This window comes from Ictalurus punctatus, chromosome 10 (assembly GCF_001660625.3).
Source record: "Ictalurus punctatus breed USDA103 chromosome 10, Coco_2.0, whole genome shotgun sequence".
Lineage (NCBI taxonomy): Eukaryota > Metazoa > Chordata > Actinopteri > Siluriformes > Ictaluridae > Ictalurus > Ictalurus punctatus.
The window spans coordinates 14,631,720-14,656,280 of NC_030425.2; the positions used below are offsets into that span (position 1 = coordinate 14,631,720).

Consider the following 24,561-nt stretch of genomic DNA (forward strand, 5'->3'; position numbering starts at 1 on the left):
CATTTCCTTCCTTTCCATTCTTTGTTTTTTATTTAAAAAAATAATTCTAAAACTTTGCTTATTTCCAGTTTTAAATGAAAAAAAAAATCCAGATTTTCATTGTGGTCTTTTGGACTGCATTTTATGTACTGTATGTGTTGTTGTATATGTTATATAATGTACACAAAAGGTCAAATCTAGAACCCTTAAAGGTTCATAGGTTGTTACTCTGTATCCTTAAAGTTCTTTGTAGAATAATACGACAGAAGTTTCCTGATTAGAACAAGGAAGTGTTATACAAAGAACCCATTTTCTAAGAGTCTATGTTACATGATTTACCAGGTAAAATTTCTGTATGAATAAAGTTTCTAATTCTCACTCATTCAATCACTCACTCTCTCTCTCTCTCTCACACACACACACACACACACACACACACACACACACACACACACACACACACACACACACACACACACACACACATACACACACACTCAGGTAATACAGCACATAAGGGGACCAAATTGTACCACAAACGCAAAATAAAAAAAATAAAAATGACGTAAAAAAAGCCTACTCTATGTTAAAAAAAAGAAGAAGAAAAAAGAAAAACCTAATGGGGACCAGCCAAATGTCCCTACAAAGTAAAAACTCCGGTATCCCTGTCATTGTGGGGGCATTTGGTCCCAATCAAGATTTAAAAAATCATGCCCCACATGTGTACCCAATTAGCAGTCTATGTATCAGCATTGTATCATAAATATCACCAAATAATAAAGATCCTCATAACTTCAAAATCAACACTTAATATCTCACAAACTCCAAACTACAGCACCTCAAAGCAGAACAGACGAGGCACAATGCTCATCAAAGATGAATGTTCATCATAAGACAGGCTCAAGTGTAATAACAGATTATTGCAGATTTCACCAACGTCCATGACATCATGTGCTGACATCTGCATTACATCTGTATAAATATCCCGGTAGGATTGAGATATAGAAAAGTGCAGATCAGCCTATACTATTTGGAGCATGGATATATTTATGAATGGACCTTATATACAACCTATCCATCTGATTTTGATGGCAATTTACTTCACATTGGTGTAATAACATTTGTAGCTAGTTAATATAGGGCCAGATGAAAACAGTTGGGATAGTCATATAATCTGAGCAGCATTTGACGTGCAAACCTGTTTGAAGGAAACGGTAAATGGTGTATCATTCACTAAAGCAGGGTGTTATTAACAAACACAGCTTATTATTTAAGGGCTTTCTGGGCCTAGGCCTGGCTTAGTGTGCTATGACTAAAAGGACCAGCACAGTGAAGACACACCTTCCATATAGTATATAAACCTACAGAGTAGCCTAGTGTAGTGACATCTGTATGGGTTACATCCTCTAGTTCTCATTAGGCACTCATCCTCTGGACAGTGCTCGCAAAACATGCCAGGTAAGTGTTAAATGTGGTTCAAATTGTTTTATCCATAGGTTTTGATTTTCTATAAAATTTAATGTCTATATGGGGCAAAGAAAATGTATAGGGCTTTTTTAACACCCCCCAAAAATAATAGATAAAAACGATTAAAGATGGATGTTTTTAAATGTTATGTAATATTAGACTTGTAATGTGGACTGTTATTCTAGATGGAATATTTAGCATTTTTCCCCATAAATATTTTTCGACAAAAACTTTTATGAGACATGGTACTATGTTGTACTGATATGAGTGTATCAGGTGCTGCAGAGATTTGGGGTCTTTAAATACCTCGGTTTCAGTGCCGGATTTAGAAACAGTCCACCAACCAATAATAGTCAAAAGCAGTGCTATAATCAGAATGTATGATGAAGGCTCTAACTACATAACATTTACATTGACCAACAATGTAAGTGTGTGTAATAAAGTCACCAGAAAGAACCTGCTGTACATGATACAATCAAATCAGCACTATATACACTGCAGATATTGGATATACATGCAGATGGGCTACAGTCAGTAACAGTAACCTGCAAAGAAACGTATATGGTAGATTTAGCTGATGAAATGGTCAATTAGTGTAGATACATGGAAGATGGTCCTGATAATACCATGAAATAACTATACATTTATACCACAGTACTGTTGAATTTTTTAATATGACTGTTTAAAATGCATTGATTAATTTTCTGTAGCAGCAGCTCTTAAGGTAGCTCCGGCTACAATGCAAATCATAGGTAATGCACTCTTTCTAATATATAAACATTTCTTTAGTAATAGCTATTCCACAGTGATTTCTATGGCAGATGCACCACATAACCTATGACCAATTATTAATAAAATGATCAATAATGAGTTGTTATTTAAGAAAGAATAACATCTAATTATTCATATGGTGAAGTTTTCTGTAAGATGTTTAGTATTTATTGAGGGTCTCCAGTGTCAGCATTTTGTAACAGTCAGAGGTAAAGCTGTAATTTTAACGTACCCTCAAGGTGAGGATACTTAGGTATATATTGCTATTTGGCAGATATGAGTCGGGTCCCTTGGAAGGTTCTGGTTAGGAGGACACTCCTGGTCAGCCTCTTCGTGGTTGTACCACTCTCAATGGCAGTGGAGTCAGAAGAGGAAGCATCATCAGAATGGAAGCTGTGGAAGAGAGCTAATGGAGTGGACTATGAAGAAGAGGTAAATATCAAAAACAGATAAATAGCATTTTGTATATCAGGTAGATCATGTTGTTATTTATATAACACACCTATACATGATAAGTAACAGTGCTTATAAGTGCTATAAGATATACTGTACATCATTGCCTACATTCTAGGGTTATTTTTCACTTCTGCATCAGGAAGAACTGAAAACTAATTCAGAGCACATAAAGATGTCAGGTCTTATAACATAAATCATTCTCTGTTCTTCTCTCCTAAAGAACACTGATAACAAAAGAAGAGCCATTTGGGAGAAAAACAAGAACCTGATTGAGGATAACAATAGAAAATTTTATATGGGCATGTCAGAGTTTACTATGGCAATGAACAAGTATGGAGACCTGGTAAGTCATAATTTTATAGATATCTCATGCCACGCTATTCAGTCCTTACTTCTATGCTGTCGCACATTGTAAAGACGTGGATTTTTGACATCATTATAGCATTAATTAACATCTGTATTTAATATTAATAAAATAACATGCTGTATAAATTTCCTTTATTTATTTATTTTAAATAATGATGCAAATAGGCCAAATCTAAAGAAAACTGTCAATTATGAACATTCACTAGCATGCTATAATACATGTGCTAACTTCCTTTTAAAAAAAAAAAAAAAAAAAAAAAAAGTTAAGCTAAATATAGAATATTCTTTGTCAAATACACATAAATTGTTCTAGACTCGGTTGGAGTATCATCAGTTACTGGGAGCCAGGGTAAATGGAAATGCACACAAGAAGCGTAAGACTGCTGATGCACGCAAACTACGCTACCATGCCAGAAGACTACGACTGAAGTCGGTAGACTACAGACAGATGGGATACGTCACAGAAATTAAAGACCAGGTGAGCGTTAACTCTTCTCAGCTACAAAGGGTTGATAGCCTTATGTTTTTCTTTGTAAAAACATGTAATAAAACACTTACTAAACATGAAATGCCCTGAAGATCTCCAGGAGAACTTCACCATTCTTAGCCTTCTTCCTCTGAATGTGTGTGTTTGTTTATATATATGTACATATCAATACATCACAAGTGTCTTGTTTTCTCATTCAGGGTTACTGTGGGTCGTGTTGGGCTTTCAGCACTACAGGTGCCATCGAGGGACAAATGTTCAAGAAAACAGGTCAGCTGGTGTCTCTTAGCGAGCAGAATCTGGTGGATTGCTCATGGTCCTACGGCACATACGGCTGCAATGGGGCCTGGATGGCCAACGCTTATGATTATGTGATTAACAATGGGCTGCAAGCCTCTGCAACATACCCTTATACCTCAGTGGTGAGTGCGAGTCACAGAGTCCGCTAGGTGGAAGCGTTTTCCTAATGAACACGAAAAACCTTCATCACATTAAAAATTATATTACTATTATAGGCTTGACCTGGCAGTAACAAATTAGTAATAGCAATAAATCAAATGGTTATGTTAGAAGTTTTTCCATTCTCTCCATTTCTTATTTACACTCCTCCAAATATGGGAAGTGTTTTGTGCATTTTTCCTTTTCACAAGAATTTCCAAAAATGTTTATATTTCTAATACTTGATTGGAAATATAAGGTACTGTATATTAGCAACATTATTGTAATATTAATTAGAATATCGCAATATTCTAAATAATGAACAGAACATGAGCCTTGCTTTGTTTCTTTAAATCACTTCTGAAATGTACTATTTGATTGTACTTCTCAGGATACACAGCCCTGCTTCTATGACAGCAGCAAGGTTGTGGCACAAATCAGTGACTACAGGTTCATTCCCAATGGAGATGAACAGGCGTTGGCCGATGCTTTGGCAACTATCGGTCCAATCACTGTAGCAGTCGATGCTGACCACCCAAGCTTTCTGTTCTATAGCTCAGGTGAGAGGTTCAAAATTGTACTTCAAAACATGATGAGAACATTTTTATGGATTAAAATGCAGAACTACTTAAAATAAGTAAATTGTAAAACATAGCAGAGTGTGCTGTTATAGGAAAATAGTCATTGATGAGGTGTGATGTGGTCATACGTGACGTTACTGTTACCACCTTTAAGTTGATTCTTTTCCAATAAAAGCATATCCTGAAGTGTTTTATTCCTCAATATAACAACAATTTCCAGATACCACTAACAATGAAAATTAACATAACTTATTAATGAAAGATATGTCTGTCATTGGATCGAGGGAGATGCAAGTGCAGATTTCTTTATTAAAAAAACAACAACAAAACAAAAACAAATAAATGACAATTTAATGCTTTTTAACCATTTGTAGTTATATTTAATGTGGTATATCATCGAGAAACATTAGTTGATGTCATAAATTACGTTATAGCAGCTATCTCTTGAACTTGATCAGATTTTTTTTTTAAATGTAGTGTGTCACATTACTGAGAAAATATAAACACAAACTCCTCGGTCCTGAAGACGCCAGTAAAGAAAAACAAACCTACTGTTACAAAGAGCTGACACTGATGACTCATAAAATAGAACTTAGTTCATATAAACTAAATCAAAGTGTACCTTTCTTTCACATTAAAGTAATTTTAAATGTTCTGTCAGGGATCTATGAGGAGCCAAGATGTAATCCGAACAACCTGAGCCATGCAGTGCTTCTGGTTGGCTACGGCTCAGAGAGAGGCAGAGACTACTGGATCATCAAAAACAGGTCAGAACATGCCCTTACACTCAGTGTATTGAAGATCTTTGTAATAACTGATTTTAGAATCAAGCTAAGGAAGTTATGACTTAATAGGTAATTCGCCTTGGCCGTTTATCACATTGATATACACTACAGTAGTGACTTACTAAAGGTTTCACAAACTTTCAAGCACAACTGTTTATATTGAAACAAATTAAGGTGAGGTGAACTTAAGTGAGGATTTTAAGCATTAAAGATTAAAAATATATATATATGAACACTGAATAGTGTAGTGTAATAGCATTGTTCACAGTATGGCCATGATATAGGGGCATTAGCACATGCTTTGTATGTGTATGTGTCCTGTACACACTATAGATACACATTTAGCATTAGCTTTGTAAATTGGAAACCAGCAACACTCTGAAAATGTAATCTAACCATAATAATTATGCAACATGTTACATTAGATTGGTTAAAGGTCAGTGGGTAGTAATGTGCTACATTCACAACTTTTTTGAAAAAAAAAAATACTTTTAAGAGAAGGTTTACCTGGCCATACATATAATATTACTCAAGTTCACTTTTAATCACAAAAATGTTCTTTTACATCACTACATTCGGTGGCGTTCCTCCATTACTGTTAAATATTAATGAATATATGTAGTTTTAATAATTAGGGTATTTTGCATATAATGAGGTCGCCAGTCTCGCAATACACTGCAGTGGTCTGAATGGATTTCCCCTTCATTTTGATCAGATCCAAAGTAACTAGTAACTTGCTACCTGAGTAGTCTTCTCATTGGATACTTTATTACTCTTACTCAAGTAATTATTAACATTATTACTTTTACTGTTACTTGAGTAATTATTTTTAAGATAAAATAAGATAAGATAAGATATAACTTTATTAATCCCCCATAGGGGAAATTTAGGTCAACATAGCAGCACGAAGGAATATAAAAGAATAGAACAGAACAGATGCCATATTGTAGAAGTATTCACACCCTATTTACACTATACAATCCATAATAATTATTTACAACCAGATAATGTCTCAGATATAATCAGGCTTAAATCTGTCAGTTTGGTGCTGTGGTGTTGTGGAGCCTGATGGCTGATGGCACAAATGAGCCCCCAAAGCGCTTTGAGGCTCGGGACTGGATGAGTCTGTGGCTGAAGGAGCTCCTGAGCTGCCTCAGCTCAGCATAGAGAGGATGAGAGGGGTTGTCCATGATGGTTTCTAAGTAGTTTTACTTGTACTTGAGTAAAAGTTTTCACTACTCTACCCACCTCTGCTGAATTTGCAGTTTGTAATGTTTACAGTTGGGTAGGGAAGAAAGAAACGGTTTGTCAGTATTTTCACTGCAGTCTCAATTCAGTCGCAGGCAGGAGAGGGCTCTAAAATTTCTTCTTTAAAGCACATCAATATCCTGTGCAAGAGAACACCAGGATTAGAAAATTCCACAGCTAAAATGCTAGGTTTTTTCCTCATTATAGCACACCGCATCTAAACTTCTGAAGGAGAAATGAGCTGAATCATGTATGCTAGAGGAGCATGAAGGAAAAACAACACTAAAATGTACTAACAAGTCCTACAGGACTGAAATATTGGGACTGTGGTGGAAGAGTGTACACTGTTGATAAGTCTAACCTTCTCTCTGTCATCAGCTGGGGCACAGGTTGGGGAGAAGGAGGATACATGCGCATGATCCGAAACGGCAGCAACACCTGCGGCATCGCTAGCTATGCTCTCTACCCTATTGTATAAATCTTTTTGTATCTCTCAATTAAAAAAATGTTGACTTATTAACTCAGTGTCCAAGATTGATTCTTTGTGCTGGAAATAATTAAACAACATTTCACTCTGGTTGAAAATGTACACTATAATATCCACGACTCTCCGACTCAATTCAGGAGCTCTACATGTGACATGATAAAAATGAATAAGAGATACTTTATTCCTTTGTATTCCGTGACTATCATGTCAAACACTGGGCAGTCATAGCAGGTGCAGACAGGGTATTTGGAGTCAGGTTTCCAAAGACTAAATATGGCAATGTTTTGAGAAAATGGCTCAAAAATGGACAAAGTTTCCAAATTTGACAGCAAACAGACAACATTACAAATGGCTTTAGTGGCAATCCTTCAAGTGAATGTAGAGACATTGGGGTGTTAAATCAGGCATAAATTGCACCTGGATACTGTAGATTTGTACCTAAGACCTGCTGCTGTAATCATAAAGACCTGTGGTCATCGCAAGACTCAATCACTGAACATCCTTTCAACACCGTAAATACTGATTGCATTTACTCTTACCTTTCTGATTCTAGCTCCTCTGAAGTTTTGGAAATAAAATTGTATTTAATAGATGAGGTCTGACAGGATAAAATGGCATATTATGCGTATTACTCATACTAAATCTCTCTCCATAGCAATCTGCAGTATTTACTATGTAAACATGCATAATAAAGGTAGCCTGATGACATACTGATGACATACTGAAACTTTGTCTCAACCTTTCAAAAAAAAGAATAATAATCTTAGAAACACACATACAACAGTTGACCCATAGAAGAGGGTATTGCATGTTTTACAATGCTAGATGCTGTACAACTGATCTGAGATATTTTAATTTTCCCCTTTTATTCACAGTGGTTAGGTTTTACTTTGGGATAATGGGTGCTGATCCTGGATCAGAATAAAACAAGCAAACATTCTACTGTGTTTATGATACATTCTCTCACTCCCACCACACCCGCACTGTACATACACTCATTTCAGAAATTACACAGCCACAGCAAATATCTTCTGCCATGCTTCACCCTTGAAAGCTTTGTCACATGACATAAAGCAACATGCTTGTTGTGTCTGGTTTGGGTATGTTTGGGGAAATTGGGAACATTTAACGCCATAACACTGCTTTCTTTCCCACAGTGCTGCACCTACCTCAGATATGCTTTGTGTCTGCCACAGGTGCTAGACACTATATTTTATTTTTAATTATAAGAAACAAATCAATTTTATTTTGGCTGAATTGATTGTGATGTACACTACACGGCAATGACAAATCGGTTTTCAGCGTGCAGTGATATTAATCCTCATGCTAGTAGGCTTTGGGTTTCTTTTGGTGTTATAATGATTGTAGACTGAAACACATTAAGTTCAATAAGGAGTAGGTAATCTCTCCCTCATAAACAAAGTTTTAGAGGTTGCACAAAATTAAGATCTATCCTCCCCTGACTCCTTGCCTGTGAAAACATGTAAGAAAGTCAGTCTCTGCCATGCCTTTATACTTTATACTATGCTATCAGCACTGAATGAATATGCAGCAAGATAAAATGTGATCTTTGAACCTGAGAAAGAGCCCAGCCCAAGCCAAGCACAAGACTTTCTCAGTATATGCATGCAGGAAGGAGACTATTTGATGTGTGCAGGTTTTTTTTTTAGATCAATACAGTTTTTCACATAATTGGCCTTTGGAGTAGATGTTGAAACTCAGAGGTTTGGCACTTAAATAATTTACTTTTGATTTCTTAATTCTGGAAGTGGATGTCAGAACTTCTTCTTGGAGATTGCAGGTAGGATGAGCTATCTCTGGTTCATACTGCTCTGCAGTTTGGCTGGCTCAACACTCTGTCTCGTGGACCAAGCATCACGACCCATTCAGGTACAACTGGAGAACAATCCAGAACATCCGAGGCTTCATTCTAGAAAATATTGTGACCCTACATACAACAACCACACTGGAGGGGATATACAGGTAAGGAGCTGCATGAAACGTTATTAACTGAATGTAGGCAGGTAGGCAGGTGTGAAAATGTCTGGATAACTGTAGCTCAAGAGTAGTTTGCATTATAAAAAGTATAGGATTACAAATCTGTGAACAAAAGAAAGAAAGACAAATTTTGGCAGCAGGTCAGCAGCTACAACATATGAAACTGGATTCATTTGGGGTCATAATGCTCCATGTACACCTCTGTTGATGTCAGTGTTATTCAGTATAACTGAACCAACCATTTCTGGTGTTTCCAAACTGAGACTATCTTTAACCATTCAATTTATTGGCCTATAATTCATTCATAGGTTATTCATTATTCATTATTCAGCAGTTGCTACTAATTATTGAGTAGTTACAGTGAAATAAATTGGAAAAGTATGTAACTGCAGGAGGAAGGAATGTAAATCTGGACCTGCTGATAAATCCTGTAGTTAAGCATGTTGATCCCGATAGAGGTTGAGCTCAATATTTGATATAGTTTAAGGTTTAATCCCTGCATGCAGGGCTCTAAATACTTTTCTAAAAACTTAGCTTTCCTAAATAATTAAGGGTTCAAGCGATTAGCTCTGAACCCCTATTGTAATTGTAAGGATTTTTTAAATAATTTTAAAAATATATATTTTTTATTATTATTCTACCCTAAAACTGATCATGCAAACCAAACCGTAAGGCTTAGAGAGCTGAAACATTGAGGGAAGGTAGTACCCCAGAGTACCATAGTGTCGCAAAGGTTCGGCCTAATCAACCAGACGGTGGCGCTATAATGAGCATGTTTAGAAAAATTGCCATAACTTTTGAGCTGTTTGTCACAGACTCAAGTGCCTTATATCTATGGAATCTTTGGGACCAGACGACCAAGAAATATATCATTTCCGATTTCATTTCTCCCTATAAAAAATTTCCGCCATCTTGGATTTTTTTGTAAAACCCACTTTTACGAACTAGTCGGGACCAAACCAGTGCAAAATGATTCTATGGAGTATCTATATCAAAAGTTATCAAAAATAAGTTTGAACTTTCGACTTGAGGTAGCTACAGTATACGAAAACAAAGGAAGTAGGCGTGGCCACTTTTACCTAAATGACTATGACTCTTGAATGAAATTAGATATCTTCACCAAATTTGGCAAGCTTATTTGTGAGGACATTCTATGGTCACTTAGAAAAGTTGGCGCAGTTTTGCCACATGGTGGCACTATAATACCGAAAAACATGAAATTGACTGTAACTATAGAACCATTGATCCACTGAACCATTGAAAATTTGCTTACAATATCTTTGTCTCAGTTGCCATCACTGTTTATGAGCACGTATGTTGAAAAACATGGCCGCCATGGGCCAATCAAATTTCAGTAGTTATTAGACAAGGTTACCAATGACCGATAGGACGAAACAACACCTGTTTGACTCTTGGTCTAAGAGGTTTGTGAAAAGTTATTTTTTTTAATCAGGCACTAGGTGGCGCTATCATGATTTCTGTCATTTTAACACAGTATTTTGAACAAATACAACTAATACATATCAAATGATAGGTCTTCTCATTCTAAATATATTTGCCTCAAAGAACCATTGGTGTCTGACAAACTGTTCGGTAAATGCTTTAGATAATGTTAAAAGACTACTTTTGCCAACTAGTCATAGGTTTTGGCTCAAGTGAAATAAAACTATTGCAGGACAATACTATGGACGTGTTAGATCAATAGTTATCAAAAAAAAAATTACTTTTGATTTATCCTTGCAGGGGCACATCAAAAGGTTTGAAGTGCGTGTGGCCTCTTTTACTTAAATGGCTGTAACTCTTGAACTGAATGAGATATTTTCACCAAACTTGGGGTACATATGTGTGGGTTCAATCTGAGGACAGAAGTAAAAACATTACTGAGTGTGACCAGTTGGTGGCACTATAGCAAAATGTGGATCCATTGGTCCAATAGACTTGATAAATAAATCTTGCAAGAATTGTCCTTGTCCAAGGTCCAATCAGCATATACGAGCACAGTTGTGAATCTTGAAAAACATGGCCACAATTCTCTTAATGAAGGCCAATATTTCTTAAAATTATATTTGGGGTTTTTAAATTTTTATTTAGGTGCTTATAGTATTTCACAATATTAATTAATATCTTTTAACGTCTTTAAGGGCCCTGAATGGCTTGAACCCCAATTATTGCTGCTTGCAGCTATATATATATTTTTAAAAGTTGCACATGAGCATCCCTTCAAGTTGTAAATATAAGCGTACATGCTTTCTAGATCATTAATGGGAATGTGGCTTTTCCTAGACAGTTAGCTAGCATGAGCTAACCTGACAAAAGTTATCCATAAATGTTTATTATCTTCACTGATAATGCCAACAGGCTAACATAAACTACAATGACTGTATTTATAAAGGATTTAAATAATATTCAGGTATGTTAATAAAATCCTAATTTTGCACCATTTTCTGTAATCTCTAAAGGACTGTGGCCCTGGACAGTACAGGGTGAGATGGGGACCATACAGAGGGCAGTGTGTCCCCTGTAATTGCAATGGCCTCTCCCATGAGTGTGACCGAGACACAGGGAAATGCTTGGTAAGAGCCTTCATCTTCTTTTAAGTGCCCTTCCCACTTTCAGTCCTATTATTCAGCTGTAGACAGGATGCAGCCAAGAATGCAGGTAACTTTTCTGATAGTCTTTTTCTGAGAGTCTGACAGATTTAATGAAGTGGAACTGTTATTGTGGAAAGCGAGACCACTACCATATGACCTTTTATATGTCACATTATTTTTAGGTTTTTCTTTTTAAATAAGAGTTGATTTAAGAGCATGGATACTACAATGTAATGTGAATTTTAGGTAATGGACAATGACATTGACAGAACAATTTTTGTAAATATTGCAATTTCCGATATGTTTTGCAAATAGGAATCTGAATTATCTGTAATCAGGTGTCCACAACACATTACTGGTCTAGTGCTATTTCTGCTGATTCTGTGATTCCCAACCTATATATTGCCAGCTGTGTTTCCTCTTCTGATTGTGTAGAATTGCCAGTTAAACACAGTTGGGGATCACTGTGAGCGCTGTGCCGAGGGACACTATGGCAGCGCTATTCTCAGGACCTGTCGACTGTGTCCATGTCCCTTCTCACATCTGTCTCACAGGTAGGTTCATATGACAAAAAGCACACACACACACACACACACACACATACACACACACACACACACACACACACACACACACACACACATTTCTCTAATGTACACACAGCACAGCTAACTGTTAATGATTAACACATCACAATCACACAGATGGGTAAAAGAAAACAGTTCAAAACATGTTTGTTTTTACAGTTTTGCCATTGGTTGTCTGCATGTTGAAGGTCACGTTGAATGCCTCTGCAAAGCTGGTTATTCTGGAACCCGCTGTGAAAGGTGTGTGTAGATCTAAACATTTATCCAGAGAAAACTTGACACCTAAAATTTGATGTCCTGTATATGAACACAACAATAAATGTTTATGTCTTAAACAAGACTATTTACTTTAGACAAACTCTAGACTTCCCAATAACGTCAGGCAAAGACATCTTTTAAATATCTTCATGCTCACTGAATCATCCCTCCTTCCGTAGGTGTGCCATTGGTTATTACGGTGACCCGCTAGCAGATGGAGGGAGTTGTCAACTCTGTGACTGTCATCATGGATACATCTGTGACCCCATTACAGGCAGTAGGCAACACTGAGCTCCTCAATGTGTTTGATATTATCCTGAGAATGAGCCTTTTTAAGTTCAGCTGCATTACTGTTTTGTGACTGTAAACTTGATGTGTTTCTGTAGAATGTGAATCTCCAGATAAGCCAAATACTGATAATGACTGCCAAGGTATGTATTCATTCTTTGTCATGCATATGGACATTGTGGAATTCAGTCAAGCACTTGAGTACCAGAGGGTCACAGTCCAGACTCAAGACACAGTGTTTTACTTTGTAATAAGAAATTGCTTTTAATGCATCCACATTACCCTTGCCATTTTCCTAGTTTGTTTCCCTGCTATCATTTTAAGTGCCACTCGATTACTTTGTCAACTAAATCCAATTAAATGACTGTTGTAATGACCAAGTATCTGTTCAAAAATAATGGGTACTTTAAAAGCAGAACTTACTCATCAGGCATTGTGAAATTTGACAACTTAATGTGTCAATACAGGTAAATGGAAGCACGAGGGTGGACAAATCAGTAGCAGATTTCGTGCACAGGCAGTAATAAAATTCTTTTTTTTTTTTTAGTTTTGTAATTGCCTGGCAAACAAGAAGGTTTTGCAAGCAGAAAAAGAAATAACAATACTCTTTATTATGTTTGAAAAACGAAAGATTTCATTTGGTAAGTATGTTTAGATCTTATGCAATGGATGCTGTAATTATAATCAAAAGACATGATTCGTTCCAAATCCCACTGCCTAAAGAACAACACACATCGGCCACAGGCAGTTTTACTAGCTGGATTAATGAATTTATACAGATAAAAGATGATCTTTTCAGAATCAAAGTCGTCATATAACTCTCTCTCTCTCTCTCTCTCTCTCTCTCTCTATATATATATATATATATATATATATATATATATATATATATACACACACATACATATCCTGCTATAAGTAGCAACCATCTTTCTGTTAAGCATTTTTTTTAAAAAAACAAAGTACTGACAAATGTGTTCAGAGATCCACCTGACACATGCAAATGCATACTCCACCCCAGTGCAGCAACAGCCATTCATGTGTACTCATGCTCTTATAGCTGTGAGGGGAAGTCAACAATGGCATGTTCCAAACAGTACTGGGATACAGAGCAAGACTCGCTCAGTGTGGCTTTGGTTTTACAGTCTCTCTCAAAGTGAAAACATCATCAACTATTGTTAGTAGCTACAAGAAAGAATTTCAAACCTCCACTACAGAAAGTAAAAATGCAAACTGTAATGGTTCAGTAGAGATTTAAATTTCCCTTTAGCAGATGGAGCATGTAGAATGAGTGCTTTTTTACTCAAGTCTTAAAACTGAATCACACTGGACCATAATGGATTGAAATCAGGCCTGGCTACAATATCCTCTTTCAGTGTTTTCAATGTTTGCTTTTTACAGAGTGTGATAGTTGCTTTCAGACATTAATGGATGCTTTAGAGGCGATGGATGATGAGCTCTCCATCCTCAAGGACCAACTCAAGTTTCAGAGAAACATCTCCATAAGTCTTACCGCTCTGAGAAAACTAGAAGATGACATTATTGCTACAAAGGTAGCTAAAATCTCAGCATTATACGATTTCATAGATTTGATTATTTCCCAGTACAGAAATGATCTGATGTCAAATCTCACATTCAGCCAGTTTATGTTTCATAATTTCAGGAACTAGTAAAGAATTACAGAGTATCTGTTGAAGTGCTAAAGCAGAAGGTGAACGAACTTGAGACAGACATGGGTGGTGTCAGAAAAGACAAGATGAAGCTTAAGATTAAGGTATATGTACTGCTATATTTGGACTTTTGGACTCTATAATAACAGGAATTCAATGGTTGAATCTGTTTATTAAAAAAAGTGTTAGATAATCAGCAGACATAATCAGAGGCAATTCTATAGTTACAAATGAGCATCCTGTCAAAACTACAAAAGCCCAAAATTAAGGAATAGGCATTTGGGCTAGAAACTGGGAAACCAGAAACTATGACAGACAAAATCCCTTGGAATACAGATTCAGTAGAAACAAATGTGTATATTCATAGGACAACACGACAGCAACCTAAATTATTATATAACCAAATATAAGGGTGACGTAGAGGTTCTTTGGATAGTTAAAGGTTTGTATCTTCCTAAAAGGTTCCTTTTTGAAAGAGAAACCTTCTCTTGTTTTATATAGAAGCTTAAAGTGTTCCAATAGAGGAACAAACTAAAGACCACTATAAGTTTCCAGATTCAACCTTTTTCCCCTTTTATATGTATATTTATGTATATTGAATATACAGTATGTAATGAGTAAACCAGGACAGGGTGTGCTGTTATTACAAAATAAACAGCACATGCTGATGAGTTTATTTTCTCTTATACCATAGCAATTTGACTACAATAACAATAATAATAATAATAATAATAATAATAATAATAATAATAATAATAATAATAATTTTTTACTTATGGACATGAACACGTTTAATGTTGTGGACCATCCACAAAACAAGTTAGTCCCTGTTATCAATTATGTTGTAACATCTAGAAACATTTGTTCCCTCACCAGCCTGTTTTTTCTATGTCTTAAAAATTAATACAACAATAAAATACAGCTTATCTGTGCATTATTTAAAATGATTATATTTAGAATCCTTAATGGTATAAGTTGCTCCAATGGGGAAACCCATAAAGGTTCTATGTATTCTCTAGTTCCAAGTAGAACCCCAGTGGGAAGCTAAGAACCTTTAAGAATAACTAGATAGCTCTTTGCTATCTACCTTATCTGTCATGGGCTCGGGATTAGACAAACCAAAACAAACAAACAAACAAAACAAAACAGAACTGTTTCTCTAATTATGTAGTCAAATATATTATACTAATATAAATATAAACAGATATGTTTACTTTTACTTAATATAAAATATATATATAAACAATAAAACAATATATTTTACTTAATATGTTAATAGTGGTTTACATTTAACATGTTTAATGGAATGTTAAAATTTTGTTCATCAGGCAGATCAAACATCTTTAACCATTAAGGACTTATTAAAGGATTTGAACAAAACACACCAAAAGGGACAAAACCTGCTCACTAATACTGGCAAACTTTTGAAAAGAATAAAAGGCAAGTCAGAAGATTCAATTATTTGACTTTTACCTTCAGATTTAGATGTGGTACAGTGGTATATTTTTGAGAAGACTGAATGTTACTGTTTCTAATTCTTGAAAAAATTCAATGAAAATATCTGTTTTTCAAACTCATGCCTTGCAGTAGTAAATCGAGTAGTACATTGTAATTGTAATGAAGTGTTCCTTACATACAGCCCTTAAACAATTCATGTTTATGACTGATCTGGTGCTTGTTTAGATTTCCTGGAACAACTGAGGATTTCAAATAGTATCGACTCCACTCTGTCCAGCAAGGAGCTGGCTGGCATGCTGGGGGAGGCGCAACGGATGGTGGAGCATATGCAAAAGCAAAATTGTAAGGTGCAGAGGAGGCTGGCTGAGAATGAGCTCTCAGAAACACAAAAACGTGAGTTTTAGTCAGTTGTGTTCTCTTGATAAACCTGTGGATGACTGCTGTTCAGGTGAATTTTGAAGTTGAGAGGTTTTGCCCTTGTTTTAGGGCACTGTTATTAGAAATTATTAGACACATACTTCTTTTGTTAAGATTGAAATATTCCCCTACCAAATTTAATCTCTTCCTGCCAACAACAATTGTTCATATTAAACTCAGAATTTATTTCACATCTGTTTCTAAGAAAAAAAAATGTAACCCTTTTTTTCTGTCCCATTGGACCATGCCATCCCTTTAGAATTTATAGAAATACAGTTGTAAGTTGTTTTAAAATATGTAAAATGTTACCTTTTTTAATGGCAAGTTGAAATAGAAATACAAGATAGTATGGGAACAAATGGAACATAAAGTAATGGTAAGATACTGGTTCACATTTACAAACATTTTACTTTCCCCTAAATACTCCAGGCAGATAATAACAGATTAATTCCAGATTAACAGATTAAACATCAAATTGAATTCCATTTATTTGCTATAAAATGAGATCTTGGTGGCCATGGACAAAAAATGTTTATAGAGTGAGCATGGGGCAGCGTGATTCCTGCCTGACCTCTGTTAGCACTTCCCATTTTTGACCACTAGGTGTAAAAATAACTAAATGGGGAAGTGAGCATGCTGCCCCATGATTGTGCATCATCTAGAAAGGTGAGCAAATCAGTGGGATGTTGCCTTATATCTGCCAAATAGCAATACTCTTTTCAATCATTGGTCACTCAAACGAGATAATTAGTCTTTCAAAGGAATTTGAAATGTATGGAGTTGTGAATGAAGATTAGCATTTGTTATATGTATATGGTGATGCTCTATATCACCTACCCCTATATGTACAAGCCACCACTACAATACATTCTACAATCAACCATTTTTCAAGTGAATGTGTCTTTTCCACAGTCTTAGACTACATCATGAACAATCTGACTAATCATCTGGAAAGTACCCAAGCTAATGTTGAACGAATAGCTCAAGACCTAATGTCCTGGAACACTGGCCTTAAAGAGCTAGAGGAAGCACTGAAACAGGGAGAAAAAGCTGTAAACAAAACAATTCTCATGAATGTTGGTAATGAAGACGTTCTGTCTGATATTATGGTACTTATATTTGTTTTCCCTAAGATTTTAAATAATGACAATCACATACACTTGTTCAGTAAGCTGCAGTTCACTGTATTGTGTCCTCAGGATCATCGGATGATGTTTCAGATCAAGCAGGATGACATCTTGTCTGATCTGTCAATGATTAGAGGAATACTGAGCGACACAGAGGATCTTCAGAACATGATGAACAATCTAAAAAATGTAAGACACTGGGATTGTAATGCATCATAGGATATACAGTATGTCAGTTTATATAACACATACATTAGTGTAAAATAGATCAAAATAACCGGTAAATAGCTGGTATTCATTTAGCATGAGTTATTTGACAGAGTTTAATGTTTTATATTTTTCTTTTTTAGGACTATGCAAATCTTGCAGCTGAAGTGGATGGGGCAAATTCACAGTTGAACCAGAGACTTGATGAGCTTTCTAAAGCCACAGCCATGGACATTATTGTCAGAAAGGCAGAGGAGCATGCACAGGAGCTCATGGATCTTGCAATGCATTTTCAAATGTAAGTTGACTTGTGTGAGTTTTGTGTGTTTTATACAGTATGTGTTGTTACAGAAATGCTAGTATTAACCACACATTTTGTTATAGGTCTCTTTTAAATTTCACCAACACTTCAACTATTCATAAAACAATAGATATGATCAATGCTTCTGGAGACATAATTAACGCTATCAAAGAAGCTGACGCAGCAGCTAATAAAGCCAACAAAGCTGCAGATCATGCCTTAGCGGTGAGTGCTACTGTGCAAAACAATTTCTATCAGTATAATTCATTTGTTTATAATGTGGCAAAACCTTTTATTTGATTGTATTCACTCTTTGGATAGGATGTGAAAGCACGAGACCTAACAAAAAAGGCAGAAGAACTAAAGAATTCTGCAAACAGCCTAGATGACAAAGCTAAGGAAGCAGAAAATAATCTGAAAGGTCTTCTTGTTTAATTTGCCATTGATGACCTTTATGGGTGTATAATACTAATTATGAACATAATAATTTTTATATCACAGTACTGGTGAATTCTTAAAATCAATTGGTCAGAAGGTGTTCATTAATTTTCTATAACAGAGGCAAATTATTTACATTAAATACACTCATTCTTATACTTTATCTTTTCTATGGTAACAACTTAAATGGAGACTTGTATGGGTGATATTCCACATAAACAGATTTCAAAAATGTGTTTACATAGCATTTATAATGTAAAATAAATATGATATAGATGTTGCATGGCAGAAATTAATAAACTTTAATGTATAACTATAATCTGATGAAAGTACAATGTGTTGTTCTAAATAAAAAATTGTAATTGTGAATTGCATTAGTATAAGCAGAGTAAAACTCTTGAGGGTGAGTTGTTTTTGGAACATTATCAGCTTAGGTATTGATTATTTTCCTAACACAGCACATACCATCATGTTTTTTTACTTTCATATTAACTGCAATATTCAAACCTCAGTTTAGCATTCTCTTCTCTGCTAACTCATCAGAACGAAACCTTATACATTAGTCTATGTTTTTAAAATCTCTAGCTTATGTTTTCCATATTGGCCTTCAGTGGCTGCTGAAAAGTATGATACCATAAAAGAACACCTGGACAAGGCAAAGGGCAAAAAAATGGATATGCAAAAAGATATCCAAACTCTCAAGGATGATCTAAACATAATCAACCGAGGTGAGATATCTGTCCATAAGAAAAACTTTTATTTCAATTGAACTATTTGCCTAGTACAAAACATATGCTGTTGGTTTAACAAGATTTTGAATTCACTTTTTGATTCAGATCATATTGGTGCCCTTCTGAAACAAGCTAAGGATGCTGTCCAGGCTGCCAACAAAACAGTCAACAATGATACAGCACGTTTAAGCTCCATTAGTAAGGAGCTGGACAAGATCAAAATACCCAGCGGTGACTCAAACGTGGACAACATACTCAACAGCATCAACAAAACATGTGAGATTCTTCAGATATTCCAAAAATTTACGGATATGCAATATATACAAAAATTGCTTCCTGTAATATTATTATAAAATTATTAAGGGGTGTGCGCCTAATTATACTGTCTAGGACAAAAATGCATATTCAGAACATTATTAGTTCCTTGACGATGTACTGACTTTGCTGTATTGGCATCATACTTGTTTTATAGTTCCTAATAATTAAGTGATTTGGTCAAAATAAGAATTCTACAGTGATGATTTAACTCACCATGAGCTAGATATGATTAATTCAGTCTACATAAATTGCACAGACATAAAAGATCTTTCAAATGTATAAACTGGGGTGTCAGTGCAGTAAACCTTGTGTTTCTTGTCAGTGGCTGAACTGAACAAATTCTTCCCCAACCTGACTGATACTCTTGCTGAAGTGGAGAATCAGAGCAGCCGGCTGCCCAGCAGAGCCAACATGTCTGATAGCATTATGAAAATCAAAGACATGATTGAGAGAACCAGAGAACTAGCCAATACAGTAAGTACTGGCATTGTATGCTATAGCATATTTTCACAAAAAAGCAGATTATTTTGGATTTTTGTGGAACCAAGCATGACAGCAGAAATACGAGAAATACACAGAACAGTATGAAGAAGCAAGGCTTGGCATGGCATGGCATGGCATGCCTCTTAGGTTTGCTCGCCCTTTGTGCTGAAATTTTTCAGCCCGCATCTCTGACACATCCATAACATGTCATCAGCGGTGATTGAAAAGGCACATGTGAAATATAATTGCCAGTGTAATCAATATGAATGAGGTGGATTGTTTACTCTATCATTATTTTTTCCCCCAAAATGACTGAGGCATTCTTGAGAGTTAAACTCATGATCTCTTGACTCAACATTTTGTCTGTGTCTTCAGATTAGGGGACCCATCTTATTCTCTGGTGAAAGCCACATAGAGCTGCGTCCTCCTAAAAACCTGGTTGATCTACGAGCATTCACTGCCATGGACCTGATGCTCCATCGGCCCAAAAAAGAGCCCCCTGGTCGTGAAGGCAGGCGCAGTCGACGCCAAAGTGGAGAGGAAGAAAATCTGTTTGTCCTGTACCTGGGAAACAAGAATGTAAGTTGTTGATGAATAGTATGTAATTGTACACAATCAAAACAAAACTTATTTTAACACATCTCTGTGTCTAGTTAAGGGCTTTTAAGACAACCTGTGTATCATTTTTTATACCATGGCACTGCTGAATTCTCAATTCTGTCTGGTCAAAAGGTGTTGATTAATCTTCTATAAGAGCAGCTCTGACAGTAGTTCCACCTCCAAGGCTAATCATACATTTATGTTAATGCTCTCATTCTGATATGTTATTGCTTCTACAGTAACTACAGCTCCTATAGCAACTTGCACAGACGTATATGGCAGACGTTACACGTAACATATACAGTATTGTGAAGAAGTACTGATCTCATACTAACTTGTTTCAGAAATTAAAGCTAAATCTAAGATAAAACAAAGGTAACCTGAGTAAACAAAAAATACAGTTTTTAAATTATAATGTTATTTATTGAAGCAAAAATGTTATCCAATACCAACTGGGCCTGTGTGAAAATGGCAAAAATGGCATCAATGGAAGAGTGGTGAAGCAAAAACCACTGCTAACACAGCAGAAAATTAAGGCTCATCTGAATTTTGCCAGATATACCTTGATGATCCTCAAATCTTTTGTGAGAATGTTCTGTGTATTGATGAGTCGAAAGTGGAACTGTTTGGGAAACAGGGGTCTTGTTACATCTGGCATAAACTAAACACAGAATTCCACAAAAAGAACATCATACCTACGGTCAATCATGGTGGTGGAAGTGTGATGGTGTGGGGATGCTTTGCTGTTTCAGGGCCTGGACAACTTGCAATAATTGAGGGAAACACAAATTCTGATCTCTACCAGACAATCCTAAAGGAGAATGTTTGGTTTTCAGTCCAGAAGTTGAAAGTCAAGCGCAACTGGATTATGCAGCAAGACAAGACAGTGATCCAAAGCATAAGAGTAAATCCTAGTCCTAGAAGTAAGTGAAGGACTGGTCTCCAGTTATCAGATGCATTTGGTTGCAGTTATTGCTGCTAAAGGTGGCACAGTCAGATGATAAATTTAAGGGGGCAATTCGTTTTTCACATGAGTTATAGGTGTTGGATAACTTTTTTTGCTTCAATTAAAAACAATAAATAAATAAAAACTGTATTGTGTGTTAACTCAGGTCGCCTTTATTTTATGTTGTATTTTGTTTGAAGATCTAAAATTATTTAGTATGAGATATACACAAAAAAAACAGAAGAAATTAGAATGGGGAAAATATTTTTTACAGCACTATAAGTCTAATAATACGTTTATGGTCTGATTGTACAAATTGGCAGCACTTTGAAACATTCAGCAATTTTTCCACAATAGGAAATTATACGCTTTCCAGTTTCTCAGTAACATGACAAGCTGTGTTTTTATAGAAAAGGAAGAAAAGGAAGGCTAATAAGAGAACCATAGTTTATAGCTGCTATTATGTTTAAGTGATAGGAACTAACTTGTTTTGAGGCCTTTTCACTAAATTAACTATAAAACAGATTTTTTTTAAATCAAATGTCCTTTAAATAAACAAAATCGAATTGTTGGCAATATGTGATTGTGCCCTGCAATGAATTGGCACCCCATCCAGGGTGCACCGCATCACTGTGCCCCATTCTCCCTGGGATAGGCTCCAGGTTCCTTGTGACCCAGTAGGACAAGTGGTATAGAAAATGGATGGATGGAATTGTTGTAAAATTGCCATGGAATACGAGGAATAAAAAACACTTCAGCATGTGCTGTTATAGGAAAATAATCAACTTTGTGGTGGTAACAGTAAGTCTACTCTACTGTAACTCTACAGTAACTCTACAGTAACTCTACTGTAAGAATTGTTATAAAGAAGAAAAACAACCCTGTTCTATGAGAGGATGGTGCAGATAAGGCTGCTACCTAGATTTTCTTTCTTGATGTTGCTAGTTAACAATGATATTATCTTGGATTTATTAGCAAAAGTTGCCTTTTGTAGTGAGCTTGCTAATTCAGGGAGTTCAGCTCTTGTAAAACAATTATTAGGTTTACAATTTGCTAATGACATTTGTTGTGTGATTGGACAATGATTTAACATGATTTTCTTCTTCATTTTACTAGATTTAACTTAACACCACAAGTGTTAAACACAAAAGGATATTGATTAACTAACACATTTCACATACTGTATGATATCTCAGCTTGTATTATGTTGCTTGCTGTTTCTAGTTTGATTTTGCTTACTCTTGATTGACAGGAATAACATTAGCTGCTGTTTGTAATCTGTTCCAGATAAAGAGAGACTTTATTGGAATGGTAGTCATGGATGGTATCCTATATTGTGTGTACAAACTGGGGGGCATAACTTACAAAATGAAGACCCAAACAATTACCCAGTCCAGCATTGACAGCTCCTTTATGGACAGAGTGGAGTTCAGCAGGTAAAATCAAATTCACCTGCTAAATCTGGCAATATTTGAATAATGTTCCTTCCAGTTACAGTTTATAGTATACTTGTTCAGTGCCTTCCATTCTTTTTTGGTCATGTGCCCTAATTAGAATTTACCAAGATGCAGAAGTCATCTTTACCCAGCATTACACCTCAGCTGTACCCAAGAAGCTGCCAAAAATCATAAATCAACCTAATACAACTGTAAACTTGCTGGACCTGGACAGTGATGAGGTTGTTTTCTATGTGGGAGGCTATCCAGATGACTTCACTGTAAGTCCGTTTCACCTGATATTGGATTAAGAAATTTGATGAATTGTTAGGCAGCACAAATACATTTGTATTTTCATCCTTTCCTGTTTTTTTTCTTATTTGTTTCTGATATTAGCCACCACTGGAGCTCCAGTATCCCAAATTTAAGGGATGCATTGAGTTTAATACATTAAATGAACACATCCTCAGCCTATACAACTTCCAGCATGCTGTCAACATTAAAAATACAGACCGATGTCTAAGGTAACTGGAAATATTCCTGCCGCTTGACTCTGACTTAACTGTTCAATTCTAAGGTACAATAATATAGTCTTTCTCTTCCCTTTTAGAGGTGAGACCCGAGACGTGAAAAAATACTTTGACGGTACAGGCTATGGCAAGATCGATGTGGTCAGCAGTAAATCCATCAAGTTCTTTGTTCTAAGTCGACAAGAGAATGCCTTGCTGTTTTTTATGGGGAATGAGGTAAGCTAGGAAATGCTAGACTTTAAATTGGAGTATTTTAACTAGGATCATGATAATCTAAAGATTTTTGGAGAATTAAATGCAGCTTTCAGACATAAGGGATGAATGTTTCTATGAAGAATTACTTTAAAGCATCTACATGCCAACTGCACAAAAATTTATGGTATGACATTTATGTAGTGATATATTGTAAAATATATCATACCTTCAGCAGGCATGTTATAGTCTTCTGTTGTTATAGCCCATCTGCCTCAAGGTTCAATGTGTTACGCATTGTGAGACACTTTTCTGCTCACCTTGGTTGTAAAGAGTGGTTATTTGAGTTTCTCTAGCTGTCCAGTCTAGCCATTCTCCTCTGACCTCAACAAGGTATTTCTTACAAACTGGATGGTTTTATTTTGTTTGGTACTATATTGTGTAAACACTATAGACTGATGTGTGTAAAAATCCCAGGAGTATCTGAAACCAGCCCACCTGGTACCAACAACCATGCCACGGTCAAAATCACCAAGATTACTTTTTTCCCCATTCGGATGTTTGATGTAAAAATTATCTGAAGTTTTTGATCTGTAACTGTATGATTTTATGCATTGCAGTGCTGCGATATGAATGGCTGGTTGGATAATTGTGTGAATGCGCAGGTGTGCAGGTGTGAATAATGTGAATAAAGTACCAGTAAATGTAAGTGTATATATATCATATTGTTTTAAATTAACTAACAAATGAAAGTATTTCTGCTTTTCATAGGACTCTCACTTCACTATTACTGTTGAAAGAGGCTATGTTGTTTTGCGGAGTACAGGGAATAACCAAACGCAAATTCGGAGTGACAAAAAAGTTTTTCCTGTGGTAAGCACTTTGAGGTTGCATAGTTGTTGTTTTATAATAAAACGTTG

The 24,561-nt window shown here is 35.8% G+C and overlaps 2 protein-coding genes across 2 annotated transcripts in view; both read left to right on the forward strand.

The window, feature by feature from the left end:
- Positions 1 to 1,254: 1,254 nt before the first annotated feature.
- Positions 1,255 to 7,086, forward strand: cts12 (cathepsin 12). The gene is made up of 8 exons (XM_017477512.3): positions 1,255 to 1,437; positions 2,492 to 2,649; positions 2,894 to 3,016; positions 3,353 to 3,517; positions 3,727 to 3,948; positions 4,356 to 4,524; positions 5,207 to 5,312; positions 6,957 to 7,086. Exons 1-8 carry the CDS (start codon positions 1,431 to 1,433, stop codon positions 7,054 to 7,056), a joined length of 1,050 nt encoding a protein of 349 aa, XP_017333001.1. The 5' UTR covers positions 1,255 to 1,430; the 3' UTR covers positions 7,057 to 7,086.
- A 1,567-nt stretch (positions 7,087 to 8,653) lies between these two features.
- Positions 8,654 to 24,561, forward strand: part of lama3 (laminin, alpha 3) — a 40,990-nt gene continuing 25,082 nt past the window's right edge. Inside the window, exons 1-24 of the mRNA XM_017477511.3 lie at positions 8,654 to 9,048; positions 11,523 to 11,636; positions 12,090 to 12,208; positions 12,401 to 12,481; positions 12,679 to 12,776; positions 12,886 to 12,930; positions 14,189 to 14,340; positions 14,451 to 14,561; positions 15,786 to 15,897; positions 16,141 to 16,308; positions 17,245 to 17,441; positions 17,532 to 17,648; positions 17,810 to 17,964; positions 18,051 to 18,192; positions 18,289 to 18,388; positions 19,017 to 19,133; positions 19,242 to 19,412; positions 19,777 to 19,928; positions 20,313 to 20,516; positions 22,771 to 22,919; positions 23,038 to 23,200; positions 23,316 to 23,443; positions 23,530 to 23,665; positions 24,413 to 24,514. Coding sequence (XP_017333000.1) covers positions 8,872 to 9,048; positions 11,523 to 11,636; positions 12,090 to 12,208; positions 12,401 to 12,481; positions 12,679 to 12,776; positions 12,886 to 12,930; positions 14,189 to 14,340; positions 14,451 to 14,561; positions 15,786 to 15,897; positions 16,141 to 16,308; positions 17,245 to 17,441; positions 17,532 to 17,648; positions 17,810 to 17,964; positions 18,051 to 18,192; positions 18,289 to 18,388; positions 19,017 to 19,133; positions 19,242 to 19,412; positions 19,777 to 19,928; positions 20,313 to 20,516; positions 22,771 to 22,919; positions 23,038 to 23,200; positions 23,316 to 23,443; positions 23,530 to 23,665; positions 24,413 to 24,514 — 3,210 coding nt within the window. The 5' untranslated portion in view covers positions 8,654 to 8,871. The remainder of the gene's footprint in view (positions 9,049 to 11,522; positions 11,637 to 12,089; positions 12,209 to 12,400; positions 12,482 to 12,678; positions 12,777 to 12,885; positions 12,931 to 14,188; positions 14,341 to 14,450; positions 14,562 to 15,785; positions 15,898 to 16,140; positions 16,309 to 17,244; positions 17,442 to 17,531; positions 17,649 to 17,809; positions 17,965 to 18,050; positions 18,193 to 18,288; positions 18,389 to 19,016; positions 19,134 to 19,241; positions 19,413 to 19,776; positions 19,929 to 20,312; positions 20,517 to 22,770; positions 22,920 to 23,037; positions 23,201 to 23,315; positions 23,444 to 23,529; positions 23,666 to 24,412; positions 24,515 to 24,561) is intronic.

Excerpts from the sequence above, each read along its gene's own strand:
- cts12 (XM_017477512.3), top strand. Across the intron at positions 3,017-3,352 it reads TGAACAAGTATGGAGACCTG|ACTCGGTTGGAGTATCATCA; the intron begins GTAAGTCATAAT and ends AAATTGTTCTAG. Across the intron at positions 3,518-3,726 it reads TCACAGAAATTAAAGACCAG|GGTTACTGTGGGTCGTGTTG; the intron begins GTGAGCGTTAAC and ends TTTCTCATTCAG.